The 23674-nt window shown below is 40.8% G+C and overlaps 1 protein-coding gene across 1 annotated transcript in view; it reads right to left on the bottom strand.

Annotated features, from left to right (window-relative positions):
* The window catches only part of OTOGL (otogelin like), a 187301-nt gene that overhangs the window by 37530 nt on the left and 126097 nt on the right, over positions 1–23674 (bottom strand). The window contains exons 32-41 of the mRNA XM_059726122.1: positions 21571–21738; positions 15575–15853; positions 14835–14952; positions 12482–12561; positions 7470–9850; positions 5006–5183; positions 3311–3453; positions 1700–1723; positions 1480–1572; positions 315–504 (exon numbers count right to left, since the gene is read on the bottom strand). Coding sequence (XP_059582105.1) covers positions 315–504; positions 1480–1572; positions 1700–1723; positions 3311–3453; positions 5006–5183; positions 7470–9850; positions 12482–12561; positions 14835–14952; positions 15575–15853; positions 21571–21738 — 3654 coding nt within the window. The remainder of the gene's footprint in view (positions 1–314; positions 505–1479; positions 1573–1699; positions 1724–3310; positions 3454–5005; positions 5184–7469; positions 9851–12481; positions 12562–14834; positions 14953–15574; positions 15854–21570; positions 21739–23674) is intronic.

Below are 23674 nucleotides of genomic sequence, written 5' to 3'. Positions count from 1 at the left end.
AGTATATGGTAATAACTGTTTATCTTGAAGACAGTTTTATTCTTCCAAGAGTTAGTAGCAAACAATGTTTTAAAACAGAATTGACATTAACAGAACCCTTGAGTGCAGCTCAAGTAGAACTGTCATTAAACTCTAAGGAATTTTATATTGCCAAGCTCTTCAGTGACAAGTCACGGTTAGTAAGTCTTGGATGGCAGGGGTATTAAATAAATGGGATATGGTAGACCTTTTAAATGAGAAAAGATTAAATATAAACCCTCAGTGAAACCAAAATATGATACAAAAATAAAGATTGATAGGCAACATAATCTCACCACAAAGTCCTTCTGTCTTGGTAGAAGTGTTAGAATGTAATCCATACTGTATGTCTATAATGCCTGTAATGTGAGCCCACTTAATGCTAATGCCAGCCGGGGTATTAATGACGTACATTGCACCAGTGTCCTGAATGCAGAACCCATGTTTGGAGAAAGGTAAAGGCTGAATTACAGAGTCCACCACTACCTAAAATGGACAAAACACATTTTAAGAATGAGCCACACAATTCTAAAAATCATACTTAATGGAACAGCAAACAACACTTGCTTTTCATTATTCTTTGTTCCTGTTTCAATTACCAGAGATGGTCAATGTGTACAAATCATGGAGTTTCTGGTCAGTCTATATCTCCTACCATTGCCATGGAAGTATGAAATGCAAGAAAACTGTGAAGTAAGAAACTTTCCTAATTAAGGAAGTGGGATCTTAATTTTTCTCTTCCCTCCTATTACAAACCAGCAGGGAGACTTTCATATGATGAATTAAAACACAGGAAAAGGGGGCAGGAATGAACAGGTCTGAGAATATTTCTGAATCTGGTTTGCTTTCAGTTCTGAGGTTTAAGTAGGAAAATAGAATGCATAACTTCAGACAATACTATTTTTTTTATATAAAAACTCTCAAAACTGAGAGGTTGGGCAGATATTGGATTTGTAAAGCAATAGAAAGAACAAAACAGAACCAAACAGAACCAATTTTGCCTGATTTAGACTGCATTACAAAAAAAGATTCTGCCTCGGGTCTCAGCTTTACATCTCATCAGAAAAATATTCGTTCCAACATCCATAATACCATACTGGAGAACCAGCTTCAAGAAAGAATGTCAGCTGTGGAATCACAGCCACCAGCTTCCGGTAATAATTAGGAAGGACAGTTGGTCCCAGTGCTATGAAAGCATAAAAGTCAAAGAGGAGGAAAAAGATAGCAAATTTACATTATTTGTATACAATTTTTCTATATTGTTCATGAAAACAGGGATACTAGAAAGGTAGGTGGTACAGATGTTGTAGCATAATGTGTCAGATGGAGACTGTACCACAAAGGTAATCCTGATCTTACACTTCATAAACTATGAGACTGATTTGCTGCATTCTAGAACAAAGCACTCTCCAATTACTACTTATATGTTTATGTGCTCTATGTTAACAGTTATGCACTCACCTTTCTAGCTAAACGGTCGATAAGTACTTTATATGTAAGTGTTGTTACATTTAATTTCTTAAAACAAAGCCCTGAAGTGCCTCCAGGTGGAACCTTATAAGAAAAATGCCAAAATGTGTTAGCTTGCTTTTCCTGAGAACATTATTAGATATTACTTATTTTAGCATGTAACAAGTAGTAAATAAAGAGCAGTGTATTTGCTACTTAGCAAAATACTTACTAGTTTTCTTATTGAATTTGCACTCTGAAAAATACGTAAAAGTAGATTAGAAATGCAGGGATAATTGATAACATTCATCCTGTTTTATTATGAAAAAACAGCATATATTCAAGCAGCTATCCACAGTAGGAACTATTTCATGCCTGGCCATGTGAAGGTGGGGTGCCGTGTTGCACTGAGCAAAAAGCTACTCCAGAGTAAAATTGACAGAGGTAGAGGACATGCAATACAAACATGATAGTAACTTTTTCAAAAGTAAATTTACTTCTGACCTCCCCAGGAAATAATCTTACATTGCAGAACAGCATTTTCACTATGTGTCACTGCCACTTTTCTGTAAATAGAAAGCATTTCCAAACGCTTTAATGATTTATTGCTATGGAGTTAGATCAACAGGATTTAGAATAGAGGGGTCAAACTAATTTAGCCCTACAGGGTGGACCAGGACTGGCCTCCTGTGCAGACCCCATGCCACAAGGTCCAGCTCAGTCCTGGGGCTCACTATACACTGGCACCTAGGGCTGGCAAAGGACATGCTGCCTGTAGCACACAGGCTGGACCCGGCACTGTAGAACCAGCCCGTGGGGCTGGTCTAGGGTTCCTCATGAAGCTCATGCACCGGGTCCATCCAGGAGGGTGCCACATGCACTATGTGTCCTGGAACAACCCCCTATGGTGCGTGCAATGCCAGGTCCAGCTCACATGCCGCATGCGGTGGATGGGGTCAGTCCAGCAATCCACAAGCAGGATTACATGGTTCCACAGCCCAGATACTGGACTATAAGCTTGACACTCCTGTTTAAGAGGAACAAAGCAAGACAGACAATAAAATTACCTATATAAGGAGCATCCAAGACATGCAAGAGAGAGGCTTACACCAATGCAGCTTTCCTAAAGTGTTTTGTAAAGATCTCAATCCACACGCAAGATTAAACTATCTAGCTCAGTGGTTCTCAAATTTTTTTTTTTTTTTGCAGACCACTTGAAAATTGCTGAGGGTCTTGGTGGACCATTTAATAAACTTTTTTTTTTTGTTCTACAAATCAAAGCACACAACTCACATTTTAATATCAGTTGTCTTACCTTACAAGTACAGATATTCTTGATTGTTCCGCAACCTTTCTGTGGACCACCTGAATGGAGCTCGCGGACCAGTGGTGGTCCGCGGACCAGTTTGAGAACCTCTGACCTAGCTTCTTGGATAATAATAATAATGTTATCACTACCTATAGCAGCAGTTTAAAATGTAGCTCAAGTAAGTCTACACCAACTGATAGTGCACTGATTTGAAAAACGGACATACCCTGAGAAGCCAGAGTACAAGGAATACTAAAACACTGAGGATCCTGCATCCACAAATGGGGAGGGTTTAAGTGTGCATTTTCCTGGAACATGGCAACAAGAGATGATAGGCTAACAAAGAAGGGGACAGGGGTGGGGCTGATGGTAGCAGGGGCTGTCTGCTTTTTACAATCCAAAATTAACTGGACTAGCAGAAGTGAACAAAATGTACAAAACTTATATGTCTTCACAAACCTGCAAACATATACACCCAAAATAACTTATCATCATTAAAGTTACTCTGGAAGTAGTATCATGCGAAGCTCTCACCTGATTAGTGGGACATTTTTCAACATGAGCAACAATAATTTCTCCTGGGAGCTTGACTAAAATGTAGGAAGCCGCATTATAGAGGGCTATGTTATTTCCATCAAACGTAATAATGCTCAATTCAGATAGTACAGAACATTGACCTAAAAAAGAACTGATATTTAATGAGGTTACCATAAAATAGTATGCTACAACTTCTTAAAATATTCCATTTTTAATATTATTTTCTTTCCTTTTTAAGAACAAAAGCCCACCACTGTTAGCTGTTATATCTGCACACGATTCACTGAGTCACAAAAAGCAAGTCCTTAGTGTTTAACAGAAACTTCAATGAACATTTAAAGGTTGCACTGATTCAGGGAGAAAGCCTCAACTGCTATAGATAGCCATAGCTCTAGTGAACAACTAGCCATGCTTGATGGGTTGAAAAGGAGACACATTCTTCTATGATGGGACGAAAAAAAAAATCAATAGATACAATGGGAGGTGTTGAAGAATGTCATATTTTCCTGTGTATAATTGCTATTTTTTAATATTCAGCTTTGCTACTTCCTAAAGAAAAAAAATACCATGTGCATCTTCTTTGATAAAAATAGGGCCTGATGCAAATCTCTTTAAATTAAAACTGTCATTAATACAAAGTCATCAAGAATCTCTTTCCTGCTTGAAATTCCAGTATTTCCTCATTTGTTCTCACTGCAAATCAGAACAAAAAGTTGAAATTTCAAAATTCTCCATGGTCTTAACATTTTGAAAAAAATTAGTTTGGAAATGCAAAAATATTGTTTCAATATTTTCTATTGCCTCATAAGAACTATACTTTTGAAAACTGATGTCTTCCTCATGGGCTAGGCTCTCCAACCGGGCTAAATAACTGATGCAAATAGCTGATGCAGCTCCCATGATGCTGCATGGGTCCAGTCTGTGTGGTACACAGCTTGTTCAATGGGAATCCCATATTGCATTATGGGAGATAGTCGGTCAGAAAGTATTAGCTCAAAGGGTAGCATGGGAGTTCAAACTACAGCTCTCACAAGGCAATATGAGAGCAGGAAAAAACAATCTAGTATTTTGCTGAGCTGTTTCAAAAACAAAACAAAGTATTTTGTGTTAGTTAAACTAAGTGAAATATCATGAATTGGGTCCAAATAACTTGGGTCCAAATAAAAAAATGTTTCATTTTGATTTTCTCAGTGGAAAGTAACAATTTTTCCTATGAAAAATTTCAGTTTTATGTAAATTACCAGTATAACAGGAAATCATGATGACAGACTATTAGCAACCAGATGTAAATTTAAAAAAATCACAAAATTAAAACCAAAGTGATGCTTTTGTACTTTTTCACAGTATATTTATTTTCTCCTAATTTACTTATTTTGTTTTTCTTTTATGCTTATACTGTGGCATCAGAGCATATTATGAATAATAAATGTATGCTTCTAATATTTCTGTGAGAAAAGGCAGCCCCAGTTTTACAGATGGAAAACTGAGGCACAGAAATATTAAGTGACTTGCCCCAACTTTACATGGGGACCCTGGGGGTAGACTGTACATGTTATAAACTTCAAGCTGGTGCCTTAACTGTAAGACAGTCCTCCATCTCTAAATCATAATTTGTTATTTTTGACATATACATAATAGAATTTAATCTTTTATACATTAATAAACACAATAAAAACATATAAAATGACTTACAGGGACATTCCCATTCTGGGCAACAACTATCACTGTTAACTTGAACTGGCATTCCTCGAAAACCACAATCAGGCTTTTCCACATTCTTAGGGCAGTTCCTCGAAAGGTTATATAACATCCATCCCATATTAACACACACATACTGGCTACATCTGTCTATGGGTTCGATATATCTTGGCTGTTACATAAAAAGAAAGAAACTGAAGTAAGCACTGTGCACAATAATTATGGAAGGTTTAGAGGGGACTTCAAGTTGTCATATAGAGGTCATACCTCTGCTCTGCTGTGGAGCAGGGTCCAATATACCTAGGCCATCCTCAATAAATGTTTGTCTAAATTGTTCTAAAAAATCTACAGTCCATGGTGAGCATATCCAATGATTTCAAAATCGATTCTGTAATCTGACAAATCAGTTCTGGTGATAGCAACAAAAATGCTTTTAGCACAAACTTGGATGCAGCATGACAGCCCTGCAGCTCCTGGATTGGAATATCAGGAAGTACACATGGAGACAGCCAGCCCAGTCAATTAACCTTTGGGACTTTCAAAATTAATTGAATGCATTAACCAGAACCTTATCTAGGACTCAAGGGACCACTAGCACAATATTTTGTATGCTCCCATGCTGAAAACAAAACAAAAAAACCTCCCAATGCCCTTTTCCGATACCCCCAGAACACCGAGTAGGACAGAAGAAGCCATAATAAAATCAGCCTGTCACAGATTCCCCACAAGAGTGCATTTGTTCAGGACCCCTAGCCTTGTCTGGTCTTTGGAATACCCCTGAAGCCATCCTAGACATGGCTTCTAGAGTAGGGGGTGAGCCCTAGTCCCTTCCAACTTTGAGGACCTGACTGTCCCTGACCCTTTATGGTTATCTTTGGCCCTTGCCTCCAGGAGATACTTTCCAGCTCATGGAGAGAGAAACTTGACCTCTTCCAAAGGAGAAATGTACCCAAAAGTCTCAAACAGAAAAAGAGACAGCTTTTCTTCAATAAAGCTATTTCTTGGGGCAAAGGCCACATAAAAAAGATGATCCTGCCTCCTCCAAAGCTTTAAGCAGCCCCTGTGTCCTCAGTCTAGCTCACAAAGCCCTAAGCATCCCAAAATTAGTTCAACTATTCTCTCTCCAGTCCACACAGCCCCAAGCACACCAAGCAAGCTCAACTGTTCCAGACTCTGCAGTTCTCAGGCTGTTTCCATTTATGCCTCCTAGGTAGAGGTGCACCGGTACTTTGGTCCCATATTGGATCAACACCGATATAGGGAAAATTGAAAGTATTGGAAATCGGCTTTTTTTGCTTGATGCGGCCACGGCCAGGAGCACAGCCCAGCAGCTTGGAGACCAGCATCTGGCTGGTAAGTCTGGTGTGGGGGGAGGGAAGGGGCTGATCGAAAGTTTCCCCCCCACCCAACAAACCCTCTAGAAAGTAGTGTCTGTTGAGACCACATGATGTCTATTCATTGCATCCAGCATGAATGTCCAAGACTACACTGGAAGATGTAGCCTGGACATAATGCTCAACATTAATTAAAGTTCCAGCACAAAGACTTCAAAGAAGTAGAGAGGAAAGATAGTGGGTAGAATAGTTTGTGCAGACTTATCTCCAAGATCTCTGATGCCCACCCTGATCTGAACATTCAGTCCCACATGGGACCTATACACACAGTTTCCCAGGTCAAAGCTTTCTAGAGCAGGGGTCTGCCTGTACTCATGCCAGGCAGCAAGGAGTTGAGGCCACAGCACCACTGTTTCTCCCTGCCCTCTGATCTCTGGCTGCAGTAGGGGCACAACTTCCAATAAGTGGAGCTGAGCCAGGGCTGGGCAGCTTCCAGCTGCACCCATGATGCAGCTGGGGAGGTTGGGGAAGCACAGCAGGGAAGCAGCAGCAGGGCGGACATAGCTTCCAGCTGTCCACCCCCAGCTAAGCTCCCCACTCACCAGCTGGAAGCTGTGCTTGCACTGCAGATAGGGAGCGAAAGACTAAGGAGATGTTGCAGCAGCAGCCTGAGTGCAGTTTCCAACTGCCCAGACCCAGCACAGCTTCCCGCTGGATAAAAGCTGCACTCCCACCCAGGCTGGAAAGGGGAGGCTGGGAAACACAACAGTGATGCAACTCCCAGCTCCTGCCCTTGGCATGGACAACAGCCAGCCCCCTTTCATTGCTGACATGCTGTCAAAGCCACCACACTGGGTTGTTCCAGCCCATGGCCTGAAAAGGTTGCTGGCCCCTGTTCTATAGGGTTTCAGACAAGGAGTAGAGCCATATTTGAGAATGTGGATGGATGTCCTAACCAAAGAGAAACTTGATGTTTAAAAACCCAAAACAAATATAAAATTTAAAGAAAGAAAAACTAAAGATATTTTAGCAAATTTAAAACCTCCCACATTGCCCAGTAAAGAAAAGTGAATTAAAAAGGAATATATATGAAACATACAGTAGGGAGATAAAATTGATCATACCATGCATTCAGAAGATGACGATGATGACGGCATCAGTGTATGCACCATTGTGCCAAATGAAGGATAGTCAGCTGTAACTGTCATCATTTTTGTGTCTGTCACAGAAGTCTGTGTTTTCCCAGGCTCTGCAGTAGAAGACACGGCCATTGCATAACTGGAGTGAGATGAACCTGGTATGGTGAAGTTTTGTGACTCGCTGGGGCCTGTTTGTTCTGGTCCTGTTAAATTTGAGTAAGGTTTAATTGTTCTTTGGGGTAGAATTGTGGACCAATCTGACTGTGAGACTTCTGGGAGTTCAGAAGGAGAAATAGAATCTCCTGAAATTGTGCTGCTTTTTCTTGAATAAGTAATAGTCTTAACTGAAGAACTCAAGTACAGGAGTGAAGGTTTCTCAGTAGTTCTGGATATTGTTTTAGTTACATTTTTTTGCACATGGGGCATCTGGCTACTTTCTATGTCATCTGCAACCCTCTCAGTGGAGGTTGCATATTTAACCGTAGTATTTACAGTTGTACTTGTGGTCAGCTCTGTTGATGGGATCATGGACTGAGTGACGATTCCAGCTGGTACAAAAGATATTGTTTTGTGTTCCACTGAAGGACTCATTGTTGAGCTTTTTGTTCCTAAAGATATAGCAGATATATGGAAAGTCTCAAAAGGAGCTGAAGACGTAATAGTGAATCTACTAGAATGGCTTTCCAAGGTGACTTCAGGAGTTGTAGGAGTTAATAAATGTGGTTCTGCAATGGCAGTTTTAGGTGCTGCTGAAGGGCTTGAGGAAACATTTCTTAACAAAGGTTTAACTAAAGGGGAGGTTGAGAGTTCTGTACCTGGACTTCTTGGGATTTCTTGTGTTTGCAAGGATAAAACTGGTGTTTGGGTAACAGTTACATGGGATATTAAAGCAGATGTTCTATTTACTGTGGGAGACACTGAAGAACTGGTAGTAAAGGATGTGATAGCAGAGATTTCTGAACTAGGTGGTCTTGACGTGGATAACAACGTTGTAAGTAACATGGATGGACTAGTAAAAGAAAGAGCAGCTCCTGAAGGTTCTCTGGGAGTTAGAGAAGTATTTGTACTTTGTACCAGAGGTGCCGTTTTTAATTCTGTATATAGACTTGAATGCTCCATTATTCTTGATGTGGTTTTTGCCATGTGATGAGTAACTGAAGTGACATTGATAGGTAATAGTGATGTAGCTAATGGGAAGACTGTAGAACTAATGGACTCTGTTGGTCTTTTAGAAATAGTTGACACTGGAAACGAGTCTTTATGTAGTGGATATTTACTTTCTGTCGAACCTGTACTCGTTATAGATACTTCAGAGATTTGTGGAGTGACTGAAATAGTAGTAGGTCCTTTATAAAGACTCTCTGAGACAACCGTGACTTCTCCCGTTGCTTTGGGTTTGGGGGGTGTAACTGAAGGAGACACTAACGTAGACATGTGTGTTACAAGAGGACTCAGAGTTCTTGTGGCTGTAGGCATTTGAGAAGCAACTGAAGATGAGGTTGAACTCATTACAGAGAGATCATCAGAAATACTGCTTGTACTTAATGGAGCAATATGTTTAGGAGCAGTTATTGAAATGCTCACTGAAGATAAAGATGTAGGCACTGGAGACACTTTAGTTAAAAAACTAGTTCTTAATGAAGTTGAAGAAGTTGGGGAGGTGGCTTGAGTTACTACTAAGTACGGAGTTGTGAATATCTGAGAAAGACTAGCTTCAAAACTAGTAAATCTAGAAGTAGCCATGGGAGCTTGAGAAGTTGAAGTCTGTGCGGAAATGGAGGTTGGAACTATAAGTTGACCAATGCTAGCATCAGTTCTTACAGACATAGTAGATACTGGTGAAGTAGATGTGGTTAATGTTAATTGTGGGCTTGTAAAAAATGTGGGAATTAGAAAAGATGCTTTTTCAGTTAAGGAAGTGGATGGAGATACCGTGGGTGATAATGCTGACATCTGAGAATGGCTTGCAGAAGGACTTCTAGTTCTCCATATCCTTGTGGGTACTTCAGTAGTGAAAAAGGCTGGTCCAGAAGGTAAAGTTGCTAATGTTGTAGGAGAGGACACAGTTCCTAGCAGTGTAGCTTGCATTTCAAGTGAAAATGGTGTTACCCCTAAGGAAGTGGGCATTAGTACCGTAGACTCTCTAGGGACAGGAATTGCAGTTACCATAGTAAAAGCCGGTTTTGTTGGAGCTGATATAGTTGTAATGGGTGAGGTTATGAAAGCTGTAGGACTTTCACTATGGGATGTTGCTTTTAATGTGACTGCGGAAGTTTCAAGAATTGCTGGAATACCTGTTGAAGATAAAGGCTTTGTTCTCTGTGCTTTTGTTCCAGCTGCTGACTCAGTAGGCATCACAGGTATGCCTGTAAATAAAAACAGTTTTTTCACAGTTTTTCTTTATAATGAAAGAAAAAAGAGCAGCATTTATTTTATCATTGAATGCCCATTTAAATATCAGTTAACCAATTTCTAGAGAACTTAAATTCCCCCCAAAAACAAAAACATTATGCCACAAAGATAGATGGGTACAGTTTCAGGTTGCCTGAAGATTCAACCCAGCATTAACTATACACAACTCAGTTGTTTTCTGGTTTCTTTTACAAACAAGAGAGCGCATGTGGTTTTTAAAAAATGTTGTAATGGAAGGGTCAATTTTAGATCACAGTTTGGAAGCAGAAGTGAATTTTATGGCACATTCTACAAAGGTAAGAAGGTAGAATACTTGGAACATGCCATTGTAAGTGTGTGAATAGTTTCCTTTTTCTGTTTTGAACAGATTGTATTCATGGAATTCAACATGTGCTGCCCTACCTGAGAAGCTGAGAAAAAAAGTGTAGGTGGTTAGCTCATACTGGGTGTGTCTACATGAGACACTACAAACTACAGTGGTGTGGCTCATCGCTAGGGCGATGGAGCATCGACAGGTACAAACCATGACACCGACGCTATTGTACAGTAGCAATGAGCTACTGAGCAGGAGCTCATTGCTATTTCACAGTAGTGTCAGAAAAGATCTGTGCAGTCCTGGGAGTGTGCAGTAATAGCAGTTACTATGCAGTCATTTAGTACTTCCTTAAGCGAGTAACAACTGTGCAGTCCAGCACACGTGTAGACATACCCAATGAGTTCAACACTACCAATACCCAAGCTAGCTATGTTAGACCTAGCAGAGATGTATCTAACATTGACATGGGAACATATGCAAGGACTGAGGCTCTCATTCAACAAAATACTTAAGAATGCTATTAACTTTATACCTTAAGATTTTCACTGAAACCAACAGGACTGTACAAATGCTTAAAACTTCACAATTGCTTAAGTGTTTTGCTGCACTGGAGGCTGAATTCTGTTTTCTTTTAGATGTCCACATTTCAATTTTCCAACCACCTTCACAGTATTTGGGGCACTTACGCATCATTGGTTATTCTATTACCTATGCAGTGACAATATGTAAGCATGCATGCGGCTACTGTGTATGCATGACAGCTCTTCATGAGTATAACCTGAACATAACCTCCACCCCACAAAAAAGAAAAAAGACCAGACCCAGGCTCTAGGCCAGTAGTTCTCAATCCTTTTAGACTCCAGGCACCCCTCATAAAATGTCAGTTCTTAGTTTTGACTTGTTTTTTTTACTATAAGGAGAGAACAATTTTTCTCTAGCAAAGAACTCAGAAAAACCACAAGTCAGAAAGTATTTAACACTGTTGATTCCTATTTGAAATCTCTTGATTGGTCTTCTCAATTATCTTTACATACCTTACAGTGCTAACATTGCATGGCATCCTTGAAAGGATCTCATTGTATCCCAAGGTGTCACGGCACCCTGGGTGAGAACTGCTGTTCTAGGCCCTGCTCACCCAGAAGGGGTTTAAACTTACATTTCTCTGATTTCCCTGAACAGCATGACTACTAGGTTACAGGTCGGCATTATCCAGTCACCATTCCAAAAACAGCCTTTCCCACCAGTCATAGGTTTTTGCAGGGTAGAGTTTTGTGACTTAAGCAAGCTGTGCATACATGCATAGCTACCCAGGCAGTATGTAACCTACTGTGCATGTTCAGTGGTCATAGGCATACAAAAGGCCACTTTTCGGGCTGGAAAATTGCCAAAAGTACAGCATAAAGTGTGAGAGACTATCCCATAATAAGGTTGTTTTATAAACATTTGGCATGCAAAGCATTCTCTTTTTACACATGCAAGTGGGAGGGAGACAAGAAAAGGGCTAATGAGAGTTACTCCTATATGACTGTATAGTACCACACTTTGGGATATGTGCACATTTTGAGAATCACGCTATGCTCCATTTCAAAGTTGTCATCAATCCTTCTCCAACATTACACCTTTTTTTTTACTTTTTTGTTAGCAAATATAATGAAAGAAGGGAATGAGGACAAGCAATTTAAATTTAACATATGGAAAAGGCAGTAAAGTAATTTAAATGTAGGTGCTATAGGAAAGGAGATACATTTAGGAACCATATTTTGGATGGATTGGAGTGCAGTGATATTTGTATTTGTGGGGACGGGCAGAGGAAAGTAGGTGGCACTTTTGCAAGAAGAATAGAAAAAATTGCACTGTATTCACCTCTCCTTTCTACTCCTGACTCCAAGACAAGCCTTCAAGCTGCTTACCAAGAAGCTGGGTATGAAAACTAGCATTGTCAAAACCTCCCCAAGTTGCATAATAAGAATCATTTTAACACACCCACAATAAATTTCACTTTTAACCAAATCACCATTTCCCTACAGAAAAAAATGGTCTGATGGAAAATTTCCAACTGCTCAAGACCTAAAGAATGGCTTACCTTTGAAACCTTGCTTAACTCTATCCCAACTACATAATTGGTCCAATAAAAGATATCACCCTAAGAAATCCTTGCCGTTAGCTCTTGTCGTCATAACAAAAGAAGTTATATTAAAAATAAACAAACAAACACTTTTACTATTATCTGAAGAATGATTTGTGACATTAAACAAGAAAAAATACTTACAGTCCTCAGGATAAACACATTTAAGTGTCACCTCATCAAGTATCATATTCTTAGGACAATATGGTAAGCATCCTTCAACCCTGCAAAAAAAGTGTTTAATTATAATCTCTAAAATTATTCTAGAAAAAAATGGCAAGTTCAGAATATCTACATTGTTTCATGAAACAACTTTTTCAAGATTTCACTGCATCCATGTCTGTTCCTTGTACATCCTGAGAACTTTTTCATTTCTAGGCATTTACAGCTTATGCTTTTATAGCTTAAGCTATACATTCATAATCCTTGCAGGCACTTTAGAAGGCTAGATACAGCCAGATCCTATAGAGCTTCTAAAGATGTGACACAGCCCTCTAAAAACTAGTAGGGGATCATTATACTGCATAAATAAGTACATTTTTAACTTTATGAAGGCATTCAGACTGCCTCTGAAGAGTCTCGTGTTCCCAATTGCCATTAACACAAATTGCATGCATAACCTCATTTTAGTGAGGCACATATTAAAATGGTGCTTAACAATTACAGTTTCAACAATATTGAAATGTCCAAGAAAAGTAGCTTAGAACCACCACAGGCAACCTGAACTAGTAATGTATTTCTGGTGACAAACAGTAGAGGACTGTAGTGATATCCTAAAACACCTAAGTACAACTAGTTTTGCAAACAAACTTTATGCTTGTTCTTTTTTGTTGGTTTGTTTTTAAAGATTCCCTTTTTTATGTTAGTGCTTGCAGGTTGTGGTAGAAATAGACCCTTGGAGATGGAAGGGCTATTTACCACTAACAAGTAGTGGATTGAAATATGCACTATATAGTTTCATAACATATGACAACCTGCTTCATATCACTTGCCAAAGTTCAAACTTTTTTTTAGGAGAGAGTAGTTCAAAACTCATTATTCATTCAATATTTGGCTTGTGTGTGAATGCCCAAGTAAACGTACCAACTGCAATACTGTTTTTTGTAGGGTTTCCATAATTTATACATATGCTATGTCTTTGCTAACAAAAGTGAAGAAAATATCCACACACTACACCTATTTAATATATTTGTTTTCTACAAAAGGGATGAAGACTGTCATCTTATTTGAAGAGGCCAAAGAAGATTTCTTTTCTTAGTACCAACCTGTAATGGGCTTGAACCACTGACTTCATGAGGAAAAGCTCTATATCCCATTACCAAATCTCCCAGATCTTCAGCAGTCTCTCTTTGTTCTCAGTTATGGTCTATGCCCCATAAAGATGAGCATGTATCATAGCTACTGAGCCTCATCATTTTACACGACACATGAAACCAGTTCATCCTTATTGTAACTCCAATGAAGTAAATGGTATAAAATGGTAAAAAATGGAATATATATGTGTAACAAGTGGGTGTCCTGAGGCTGGTAGAGTCATTGGCCTACCCATTTGTCTCAGGGCTAACTGCCTGCCTACCTCACCTGCCACACCTTTGATAATACTAATTGGAAGAGGTTAACCAGGCAGGAGGCTGCTCATTTACTTGCCCTGATGCCAAGGGCATATATACATGGCTCTGAACCTTCCCTTATATTATGTCCCATGCCTCACAGATGGCATCCATCCTCACACTGGGCTTGCAATCCCTGTGCCCTCAAACACTGGGCTCACAATCTCATTTACTCAAGACTCCCAGGGCCTTAATTCCCTTGCCCCAGGAGCTTCACACGCAGCTCCTTCATGGGCTTAGGGCCCCAGCCCCTGGAGCCTCACACCCAGCTCCTTCATACACCTCATGTCTTGCTGTGAACCTGCGCCCTGCCTCAGGCCACCTTCTATGGCCTGGGCCCTGCCTCAGGCCTCACTGTAAAGCCTGCGCCCTTGCTTTGTCTTCAGGGTGTGCTCCCCTAGCTTTCCCCTACACAGGGTAACCTTCAAGGCAGCGGGGGCTGAGGCTTTATGGCACCCCATACTCGCCCTTCACTGGGAAGGTACAGATGTAGCATTTCCTGGAGACTGCCCTGCCACTAGCAGTCCCACGACACCATCTAGCCCCAAGCAAGGTGTAGTTTTAGGTTATGCCCCAGGACCAGGAACCTCCAGCCATCCCCACAGTTCCTGCCCTGTACCTCCAAGATGTTATGAACAGGAGCTCCAGCAGGGTAATGCTCTCTCCTTGGCTGCTTGCAACAGACTGCTGGCTCCATTGCTCAGGGCCTGCTTGTATTTCAAGCAGTTTAGCCCTGTTCCCAATCAGGCAGTTGTGCCTTATTGGGAAGGCAGTCACCTGCAGGCTGCTCTGCTGCTTGCCCATGCCCTTTTGAGTAACAGAGCACAAGTGCTCTGTTACAATATCCTATAAAAACAGTATGGTAGAAATATTTTCTCTTGACTTACGGTGGAAGAAATTTACATGTTACTCCTTCAGGGTCACTACATGTACTAACACATGGACTAGCACAAGGTTCATATCTCCATTCACACATTCTCCTATAAGGCACTGATGCATGGAGCTCTAAGAAACAAAAAAAAATCATAGTAATTATTGATTCAAAATCTTTTCTATGATGTACATATCAGAGTATTCAGAGAAATGAAACTCCTCATAGCATCTTGACAAAATTGGTTACCAAACTGGTAATACTGTTTTTATAAAAAGCTTTTAAAGTAAGAAATAATCCTATGATTGTCCAGAGTTTTGGAGTATCAACAATATAAACAGCTATTCAGTTAATCACCAAATATAAACAATAAACCTATTTACTAACAATATATTACATATGCTGGAGGATTCACCAACCTCAGACACAATGCAACTCTCTCATTAAAGAACAGAAAAGATATTAACAGCGCATTAACTTTATTACCATCTATCTGCTTTTTATAACGGTTTCAAATTCATTTCCAACAAAATGATCAATAACCAATTTACATATGGATCATATTCTTAAGGCAAGCTCCAAAATCTAATGATTAAGAAATCAGTAATGTTTGGAGACTGAGGTTGGGGAAATAACACTAAAAAGAGGAAGTAAGTACTTGTTACTATCAATGATGGAGATGCAGTGAGAGGCAGTCCTCTTAAGACTACTAGAAAAAAATGAATACAACATCTTTTGGGATCACCTTTAAATTACCTTCAATGCTAAAGCTACTTGAACGTTTGAATTCTTCGGAGTCATTATATTTTGACACTTTAACACCAGATGCTGTGAGTATTATGAAAAAGCCTTTTTTGCTGTGCAGTTCAAACGCACTGTATCCTGGAATCCAGAGGCCCTGGTGGTGAAAGAATGTGGCTCTTCTCCGAAATGATGAACTTGCCTGCCACTGTTCTAAATAAATAGTTTCATTGTCATGGACACACAGGAAATAGTTTGGCCTTTCAGCAGACTCGAGGGAAATGAGAGATGGAGCTGTCACAAACAAAATACAAATCAATCCGATGCTAGTTTCAACTGCAGAATGGTTAAAGAACATAAGACTTGTACACTGGGTCAAACCAAAGGTCCATGTAGCACAGACTTGTAAGTAGCAAAAGCTGTAAAGTATACGGTGGCTGTTGGGTAGTTTATGTTAAAGCTGCTGCTCCTGACACAAATTCTCCAGGGTTTGTTTACAAAATAGCAATAGAATTGAAGTGTAAAGACAGAAGGAACCTCAAGACATCATTTAATCCAACTCCAAATTTTGGCACAAGATCAAACAAGTACAAAATAGTCAAAAGCAAATTAATATTGGGAATCACAAGAAGGTATCTATGTAGTGTAAAGGGAGGGTGGGGTGGGGAAGGGAGGCAGGGGAGAGATGCAAAGTTAGCTGCTACTGGTGCTGCCTCATTCACTGACACTGCTAAAGGCAAGGAGCTGTCTATTATGCCTCTGGTATCTAATTGGGGCTGCCTATACATGTGCTCATTCACGTTCTAATTAGAACACACCAGAATCGCCTTACTGTCACATGTATTAAGCCCCCACACATTTCAAAATGGCCGTGGGGACACTTTATCTAAAACCTGTCAAATGAGCTTTAGCTAAAGCATCCCACAGCCATTTTGAAATGTGCAGGGACTTAATACATGTGACAGTAAGCCGTTTTAATTAGAGCAGCTGTCTGGGAACCATTCTAATAAAATGCTCAGGGGCAACGGGACCCCTGAGCGTGGGTATTGCCAGCCTAGCAGAGTAAAGTTTAGGAAATAAAGTAATGGGGGCAAGGAGCCCAATTAAGTTCACGGAAGGGGTAGTATAATGGAACAGTGGTGATTTTGAAGTAGTAATCAAAGTATGAGATGTATGGATTTGAGGACTTGGTATTCTCATGACCAGCCTGAAAGAAGCTATCTGGTCATTCTGGCTTCTGAGCTCTCACCGGCTACCTGCAGAGGCCAGAAATAATTATTTTACTCCTATGAATGCATCATTTGATCTCTGGGTTAGTTTTATATGTCTATTCAGAGAAGATACATATCTAAACATTTGCTGTGATTAAGGGTAGGGATTTGGCTGACATGTACTGTGATCCCAGTAACACCTAGGAAACTCAAGTGTCTGGTTTGTGGGTCTCATTCACATTCTATGGTTCAAATCAAGCACTGGGTTTGGAGGGCAGGAAACAATTTTTTCCCCAGGTCAAATTGACAAGGACCCCTGGGATTTTTTGTCTTGTTCTGTAGCACAGAATATGGGTTCCCTTCCTAAAATCATTTGTGTGTGCTTTAAGCCAGGGGTGTCAAATATGTGGCCCACAGAGCTTCTCAAGCTGGCCTGCCTCTGGAAGTTGGGGGCATAGCCTGCCACAGAATCCAGGACCCTTTATAGCCCTGGCAGACATAGCTGTTGACAGTGAGCGAGAGCTGATATAGCCCTGGTTGCCTTCTGACCGCTTCACCCCTTGCCACTGCCAGTTTCAGTTCTTATGCCTTTGCTCCATCACCACCCTTTTCAGAGCTTCTGCTGTGTTCCCCGTGTCCCATGCCAAAGCTAGAGCTGCTCCCATAGCATGAGGTACACGGCAGGGGTGACAGCTTCAAATCCAGCACAGGATGGCTGGGAGCCAAAGTGGCACCTTGTGCTCCATGCCAGGGCAGGAGCTGGACCACCACTGCATGCCCTGTGTTGGGGTCAGAGCTGCCATATGCCCTGAGATGGATCCAGCCTACAAAGAGCCCTATGGTCCAGATCCAGCCTGGGATGCAAAGTAAGTGCGACACCCCTGTTTTGAGCTAACATTTGTCACTGCAGTAGCAAGGCACTAGCAGCATCCTTGTCCTCCTTTCCTTATTTCTGGCACATTATAGGATTGCAGGGGGGCAGGGAGAAGGTTGCTTTTCTTACACGGCACTTTGTGGTGTGGCACAATGTAGTTTTGGTGCATTTCTTATGAACTTTTAAGGACAAGTTGTTGTCCGTGAATGCAGAGTATTGGATTTGAGAGCTCATGGGGTCAATATCATGTTCCCCTGCACTGAGGCATGATCAAATATACCTAGTCTCCAGTGAAAGAGATACACAGCATCTCTAGGTATCCTCAAATAGCAATATTCAAATACAGGTAAGCTCCATGTAAATACTGAACATTTGGCTAGGTAATCATTTAGTCTCTCCCTGCAAGATCAGGGCCACGTTTTGTGAAAACCTCTTTTCTCTCTTGAGATTTCAGGCACTTTATCATTCAGTCACGGCCCAAAGTAACTTGAGAAAAGTTGTTTTTAAACTTAAATTCTTAAATTTAGCCCAGACTAGAAACAAACAAAAAATCCAAACAAAGCAACTCATTTGAAGATTTTAGATATTCAAAAAAGAGTGGGGAAATGGCTAAAATTTAGCTGCAAGTATAGTTAGAAATTTGGAGCTTCTGTATTTTCTACAAATATTATTGCATCCTCAAGAGATATGAAAACAATGCCCATGTGCTACATCAATTTAATGCAGCTTTCAAACACCTTCAACGTTTCACTTAAATTATTTTATATATTTAAAGAATTTAATTAGACTTCATTCTTTCTTCTACTATCTCAGCTTTCCATTTTCAAAAGTTTTCAAAAACTTATTTTCTCCACTGCCAATCACTCCATTGCTTTTGAACACAATTTCAGAGTCATTATAAAAATAACCTCTTAAAAAGGTTTGGAAATCATAACATATAAGACCCTAAGGTTATGGACAGACATTCATTTGCAGTGCCAAGAATTTTCAGGTAGTTTGCGGCACCCCAAGAGTGTGATGAGAAACGTGCCTACAGGCTATTTCAAGGGCCACAGAGCATGGAAAGAGCCTGTACTGCTGGCACTCCACAGCCAGGGAGGCTGGTGTGCAGAGATCCCAGAGTGTTTTGTTGGGATCCCATCTGCAAAGGTTCCCAAAGACAACCCAATGCAAAGAAAAGCACTGAATGGTGCTGAGAATGCAAAGCCATAGAGCACTAGTTCAATTTTAACAGACCTAAAGGCTTGCTGATTTCAATTCCATCCTGCAGTGGATCCCTGACACCCATGCACCCTGCAGCTCCCTATCCTTATGGTTCTATATCAGACTTGGTTGGAGAGTTATGAAAATAGAAAATAATCTTAGTTATGTGGTGATTTTATTTTAAATAAATGGAGGGACATTATAGATTTATAGTTAAGGGGTTTTTTTCTTTCCTCAGAAGGACAAATTTTGACAAACTATAGTTAGTAAGGTCAGATGGAAAGAGGAGTTCAGGGAAATTAATGCAGACAAGACTTGCAATTTCTTTAAGTCTAGTACAGAAGGTCCAGTGACTGCCATACTCCTACACGCACAGAAATCAAAGCCTGCCACAATTCTAAGAGATCGTTCAACTCCTATGTGGGCTGGTGTACAGAAACATGTATAGGCATGTGGATACAACCAAGGCCTTTCCCATGTGGTCTACAGCTCACCAACCAGTTTGGCATAGACAAGTCCACAGTGGGAGACGCAGTGCAGGTGGTGTCCCTGGCTAAGCAGCCGGTGTTGGCACTGTAATTCTCCACCTCTTGTCAACCTGTGGGAGGTTGGCAGTGCCCCCTGTGGGAGGCTGGAAGAGCCAGGAAGGGTTGTGATCCACTTCAAGTGTAAAAGAGGTGCTGTAGGGGCTTCCCTTCATCCCAGCCTTTATGAATTACTACAGCCAGTCTCTGCACTAAGCACAAGTGGAGCTTTCAGCCATGCTACCACTAGGTAGGAATCTGACTTTGCCTCTGCTTCTGAAGAGGTAGTAAGGAGTACCCTTTACATCCTGGCCATGGCATTTGCCTCTTGTAGAAACTGAGAACTGACGTTTGAAGGACCAGACATGAACTTAACCACCCATGAGTTCCTGGTGATCAGTGGCTTCTTTTTCTGTAGTACCTTTGGTTTCTGTAGCTGTCACATTTACTTCACAAAGGTCTCCAATTCAAAACCAGGCAGAAACAGCCCCCTCTTCCATCCTGGCTTGCAAACAACACCATAGATCATGATGTAACAGGAACAGATATTGTTGACATGGCAGGAGGGTCTCAGAGATGGATATCTGCTCTGCTTCTTGGGCAGGAAGGGCTTTATCTTGTCCACAAAGAAAGACAAAGCTAAGCAATGTAACTGCACAGCAATTTATGAGCCTTGCTCTGCCTTCCTGGGGCAGTGGAGTTTGAGGTGCCAGACAGACTCCCTGGACCTGGGGGAAGGTGGGGACAGGACAAGAACTGGAGACACACCCTGTTGCATTCTGTGCAAATGGACAGACATTACATGTGCTTCTGGAAATACACATACTGTTGAAAAGTCCCTGTTATAAAGAGCTCAAACTTTTCTGGAATCACCGTGTTTTTCCCAAGAAAATTTGCTGGTACACCTATACAATCACTTTTTGCTACTCTAAAAAGGGTACTTCTTGCTAGAAATATAATCCTGTCCATGATCTAATTATACACCTACTGAAGGAAATGGCAAAGCCCCTACTGATTTCTGAAGCACAAAATCAAACACAGTATAAACTGAATATAACCATTACATGAAAAACTGGAATAAAAAATAACATTTTTGGTTACACAGGTCAGGTCCCTGAATGAAGAGCTGAAACTGCTGAGAGATATTTGCATGATACAACTATAGACAGAAATAAGCAGAGCTGAGTTTATCTGACTATTGGCATAAACAGTTTTCTGTAAACATCTTCTAAATTATGGGCTTCATAGTTACTAATGAAAAGCATTTTGTTATGCAAGACAATTAAATTGCTCATACAGAAGCATTTCCATTCATGTTTTGCTGCACCCCTAATATACATTCTTAACATTAAAGTTTGAAGCTAAATTTTCCAAAATGAGCCAGTTTTTTGTTTCATTATAGGGATGATCATTTTTCAGATGGGCTATTTTCAGCGTATGAAACTCAAAGGATAAAAATCATTGTAACTTATTTTAGAAAATGAATACATTTTGAAATAGACCCTTGAGTAGCTGAAACATACAGAATCATAAAAAGCAGTGTTGGAAGGAAGCTCAGGAGGTCATCTAGTCCAATCCCCCGCTGAAAGCAAGACCATCCCTAATTAAATCATCCCAGCTGAGGCTTTGTCTAGCCAGGTATTAAAAACCTCCAAGGATGGAGAGTCCACAACCTCTTTGGGTAACCTGTTCCAGTGCTTTACTACCCTCCCAGTGAGAAAGTTCTTCCCATTATCTAACCAAAACTTCCAGTGACTTGAGACCATTGCTCCTTGTTCTGTCATCTGACTGAGAACAACCTAGCTCCATCCTTTTTGTAGCCACCCTTCAGGTAGCTGAAGGCTGCAATTAAACCCTGCCTCAGTCTTCTCTTTGCCAGGCTAAATAAGTCCAGTTCCCTCAGCATCTCCTCTAAGTCAGGTGCCCCCTAACCATTTTCACTGCCCTCCACTGAACCCTTTCCAATTTGTCCACATCCTTTCTTTAAGGCGGGGGGGGGGGCCAGAGGGGGTGTTCAAGTACTCCAGATGTGGCCTCATCAGTGCCAAATAGAGGGGAATAATGACTTCACTAGATGTGCTGGTAATGCTCTTACTAATGCAGCCCAGTATGCCATTAGCCTTCTTCACAACACGGGCACACTGTTAGCACACATAGTTAAACTAATTTTGTAATTATCTTAATATTATGAATACTTACATAAGTCTTTGTCTTTGAAAAGGCCTGGTGTTATCATAAAATTAATGAACACTTTTCCATAGGTACTGATTTTAGGTAGAGGAAATATCTTTCTGCTAGTAAGGTTGGCTCCTATAATAGTATCATTCTGTCCATAGCTTACCAAAATATATGGTCCCTCTCCAACCCCTAGTAAAAATACATAAAAAGAAACAAAATCAAGTGAATGGTCTGTTTCCTTACTTATAGCACAAAAGAAAAACTTTGGTTACTTACCACTCAAGATTGAACTTCACATCATATATTGTTGCCATAATTCCCCACAACTGGAACCTTGCACTTTACAAATCCTGGAACCATTTAAGTCAGTTCATTCAGGACAGAGCCACTCTCCTCACTTCATCATCTCAGACTCAGAGAGGTGTGATACTCCTCACTCCTCTTTCTGTCCAAGGAAGTGAGAATGGAAGAAGTGCAAGGGTATACATATCAAACAGCAGCTGTACATATTAGTAGGTAATGTGGGCTATCTCCTCATGAAGTTTCTTACTATATAAATCTTGGAGATGAACTGGAGGTGCCACATGTATACGCTGTAAAGACAAGCTATGGAACAAACAAATTTGTTTCTGAATCTATACAGTAATACTGGATACAAGTATCGATGGAGTTACAGCTAGCAACTCTATAGATCTTCTCCATAAGACCTTAGCTGAGGCAAAAGAGACTGTCGTTGCTCTGCTGGTAGTATGTACCAATTTATAACACATTTGAATACTCATTACTAAGACCTACTGACAGAGTCTTTGGACCAAGAGAGGGATACCTGTAAAACAGTCTTTCCTAAGCAGTGAAAGTAATTTAAGAGAACACTCTTAGCTCTCTTAGTTTAAAACTTGAGTCTATTTAACATGCAGTCGAATCAGGACAGCTCCTCCCTAGTACAACTCAAGAAACAGAAGCAACCCCTCTTTAGAAACCTCATTTGGCTTAATTGCTAGGATGTAGGTTGTAGCCATGTTGCTCTAAGGACATAGGCAGACAAGGTTCTTTGGGTGAATCTGATATCTTTTATTAGACCAACTTAAATAGTTAGAAAAAAAAAAATTTAAGCAAGCTTTCAGGTTTAAAAACCCTTCATCAGGCTAAGGAAGTTTCTGCAGTTGGTGTGTGTTCTTTCTGGATGGAATGAAAAGTAAAGAAGCCAGAGGCTGGGATGGTATCCATGCAAGACAGGCAGTCAGTGACGATGTAAACTGTGGAGTCAGTGGGTGAGAGACAGGCTGGGTAGAGGGGAGAAGGGGAATGAATGTAGGAGTTAAATAGTGGAGAGATAACCTGGGGAGTCAGATGTCAGGCAGGTTATAATGTGTCATAAATCCAACGTCTACATCTAGTCCATGATTTTTAGTATCCAGGACGTTGATGAAGTGGAGTTCATAGGCTTGTCTCTGAGAAGTGTTCTGTAAGTTTCCTTTGAGGATTAAAATTGAGAAATTGGAGAGAGAGTGTTTTTTTTGTAAGAAATGTGCCTACACAGGTAATTGGGCATTCTTGTCTTTGATAGATTTCCGGTGTGTGTTCATTCTGGTGCGCAGTTGTTAGGAGAGACCAGCAGGCTAAGGCACTCGAGGGAACCCAGCCCTACCCAGCCCAGAACAATGTGTAGGGAAGACTAGGGCCTCCAGTGGGACACTTATGTGCCTGTACATCAATGCCAGGAGCTTGGGGAATAAACAGGAGGAACTGGTCCTCCTGCTAAACAAGATTTCATGGGGATAATGGAGACCTGGTGGGACTCCACCTATGACTGGGCCACGGGTATAGATGGCTAATACCTTGTACAGGAAAGAGCATGTAGACAAAAGTAGCGGGGGTGTAGCTCTCTATGTCAAGGAAAGGAACACATCCCTGCAAGCTGACATTGGCATCCAGGCTGGATGACTGGAGACTCTCTGGGTTAAAATCAGTGGTGAACATGGCACAGGGGACACAATGGTAAGAGTCTACTACAAACCTCCTAATCAGGATCAAGAACTCAACCAGGAATTCACCAAGGAACTGACTGAGGCTGCATGTTCCTGGTGCATAATTGTCACGGGAGACTTCAACTACCCAGACATCT

The sequence above is a fragment of the Alligator mississippiensis genome, chromosome 4 (assembly GCF_030867095.1).
Source record: "Alligator mississippiensis isolate rAllMis1 chromosome 4, rAllMis1, whole genome shotgun sequence".
NCBI classification, from domain to species: domain Eukaryota; kingdom Metazoa; phylum Chordata; order Crocodylia; family Alligatoridae; genus Alligator; species Alligator mississippiensis.
Note: the sequence above shows the minus strand (reverse complement) of the source record. Positions and strands in the feature narration are given on the sequence as shown.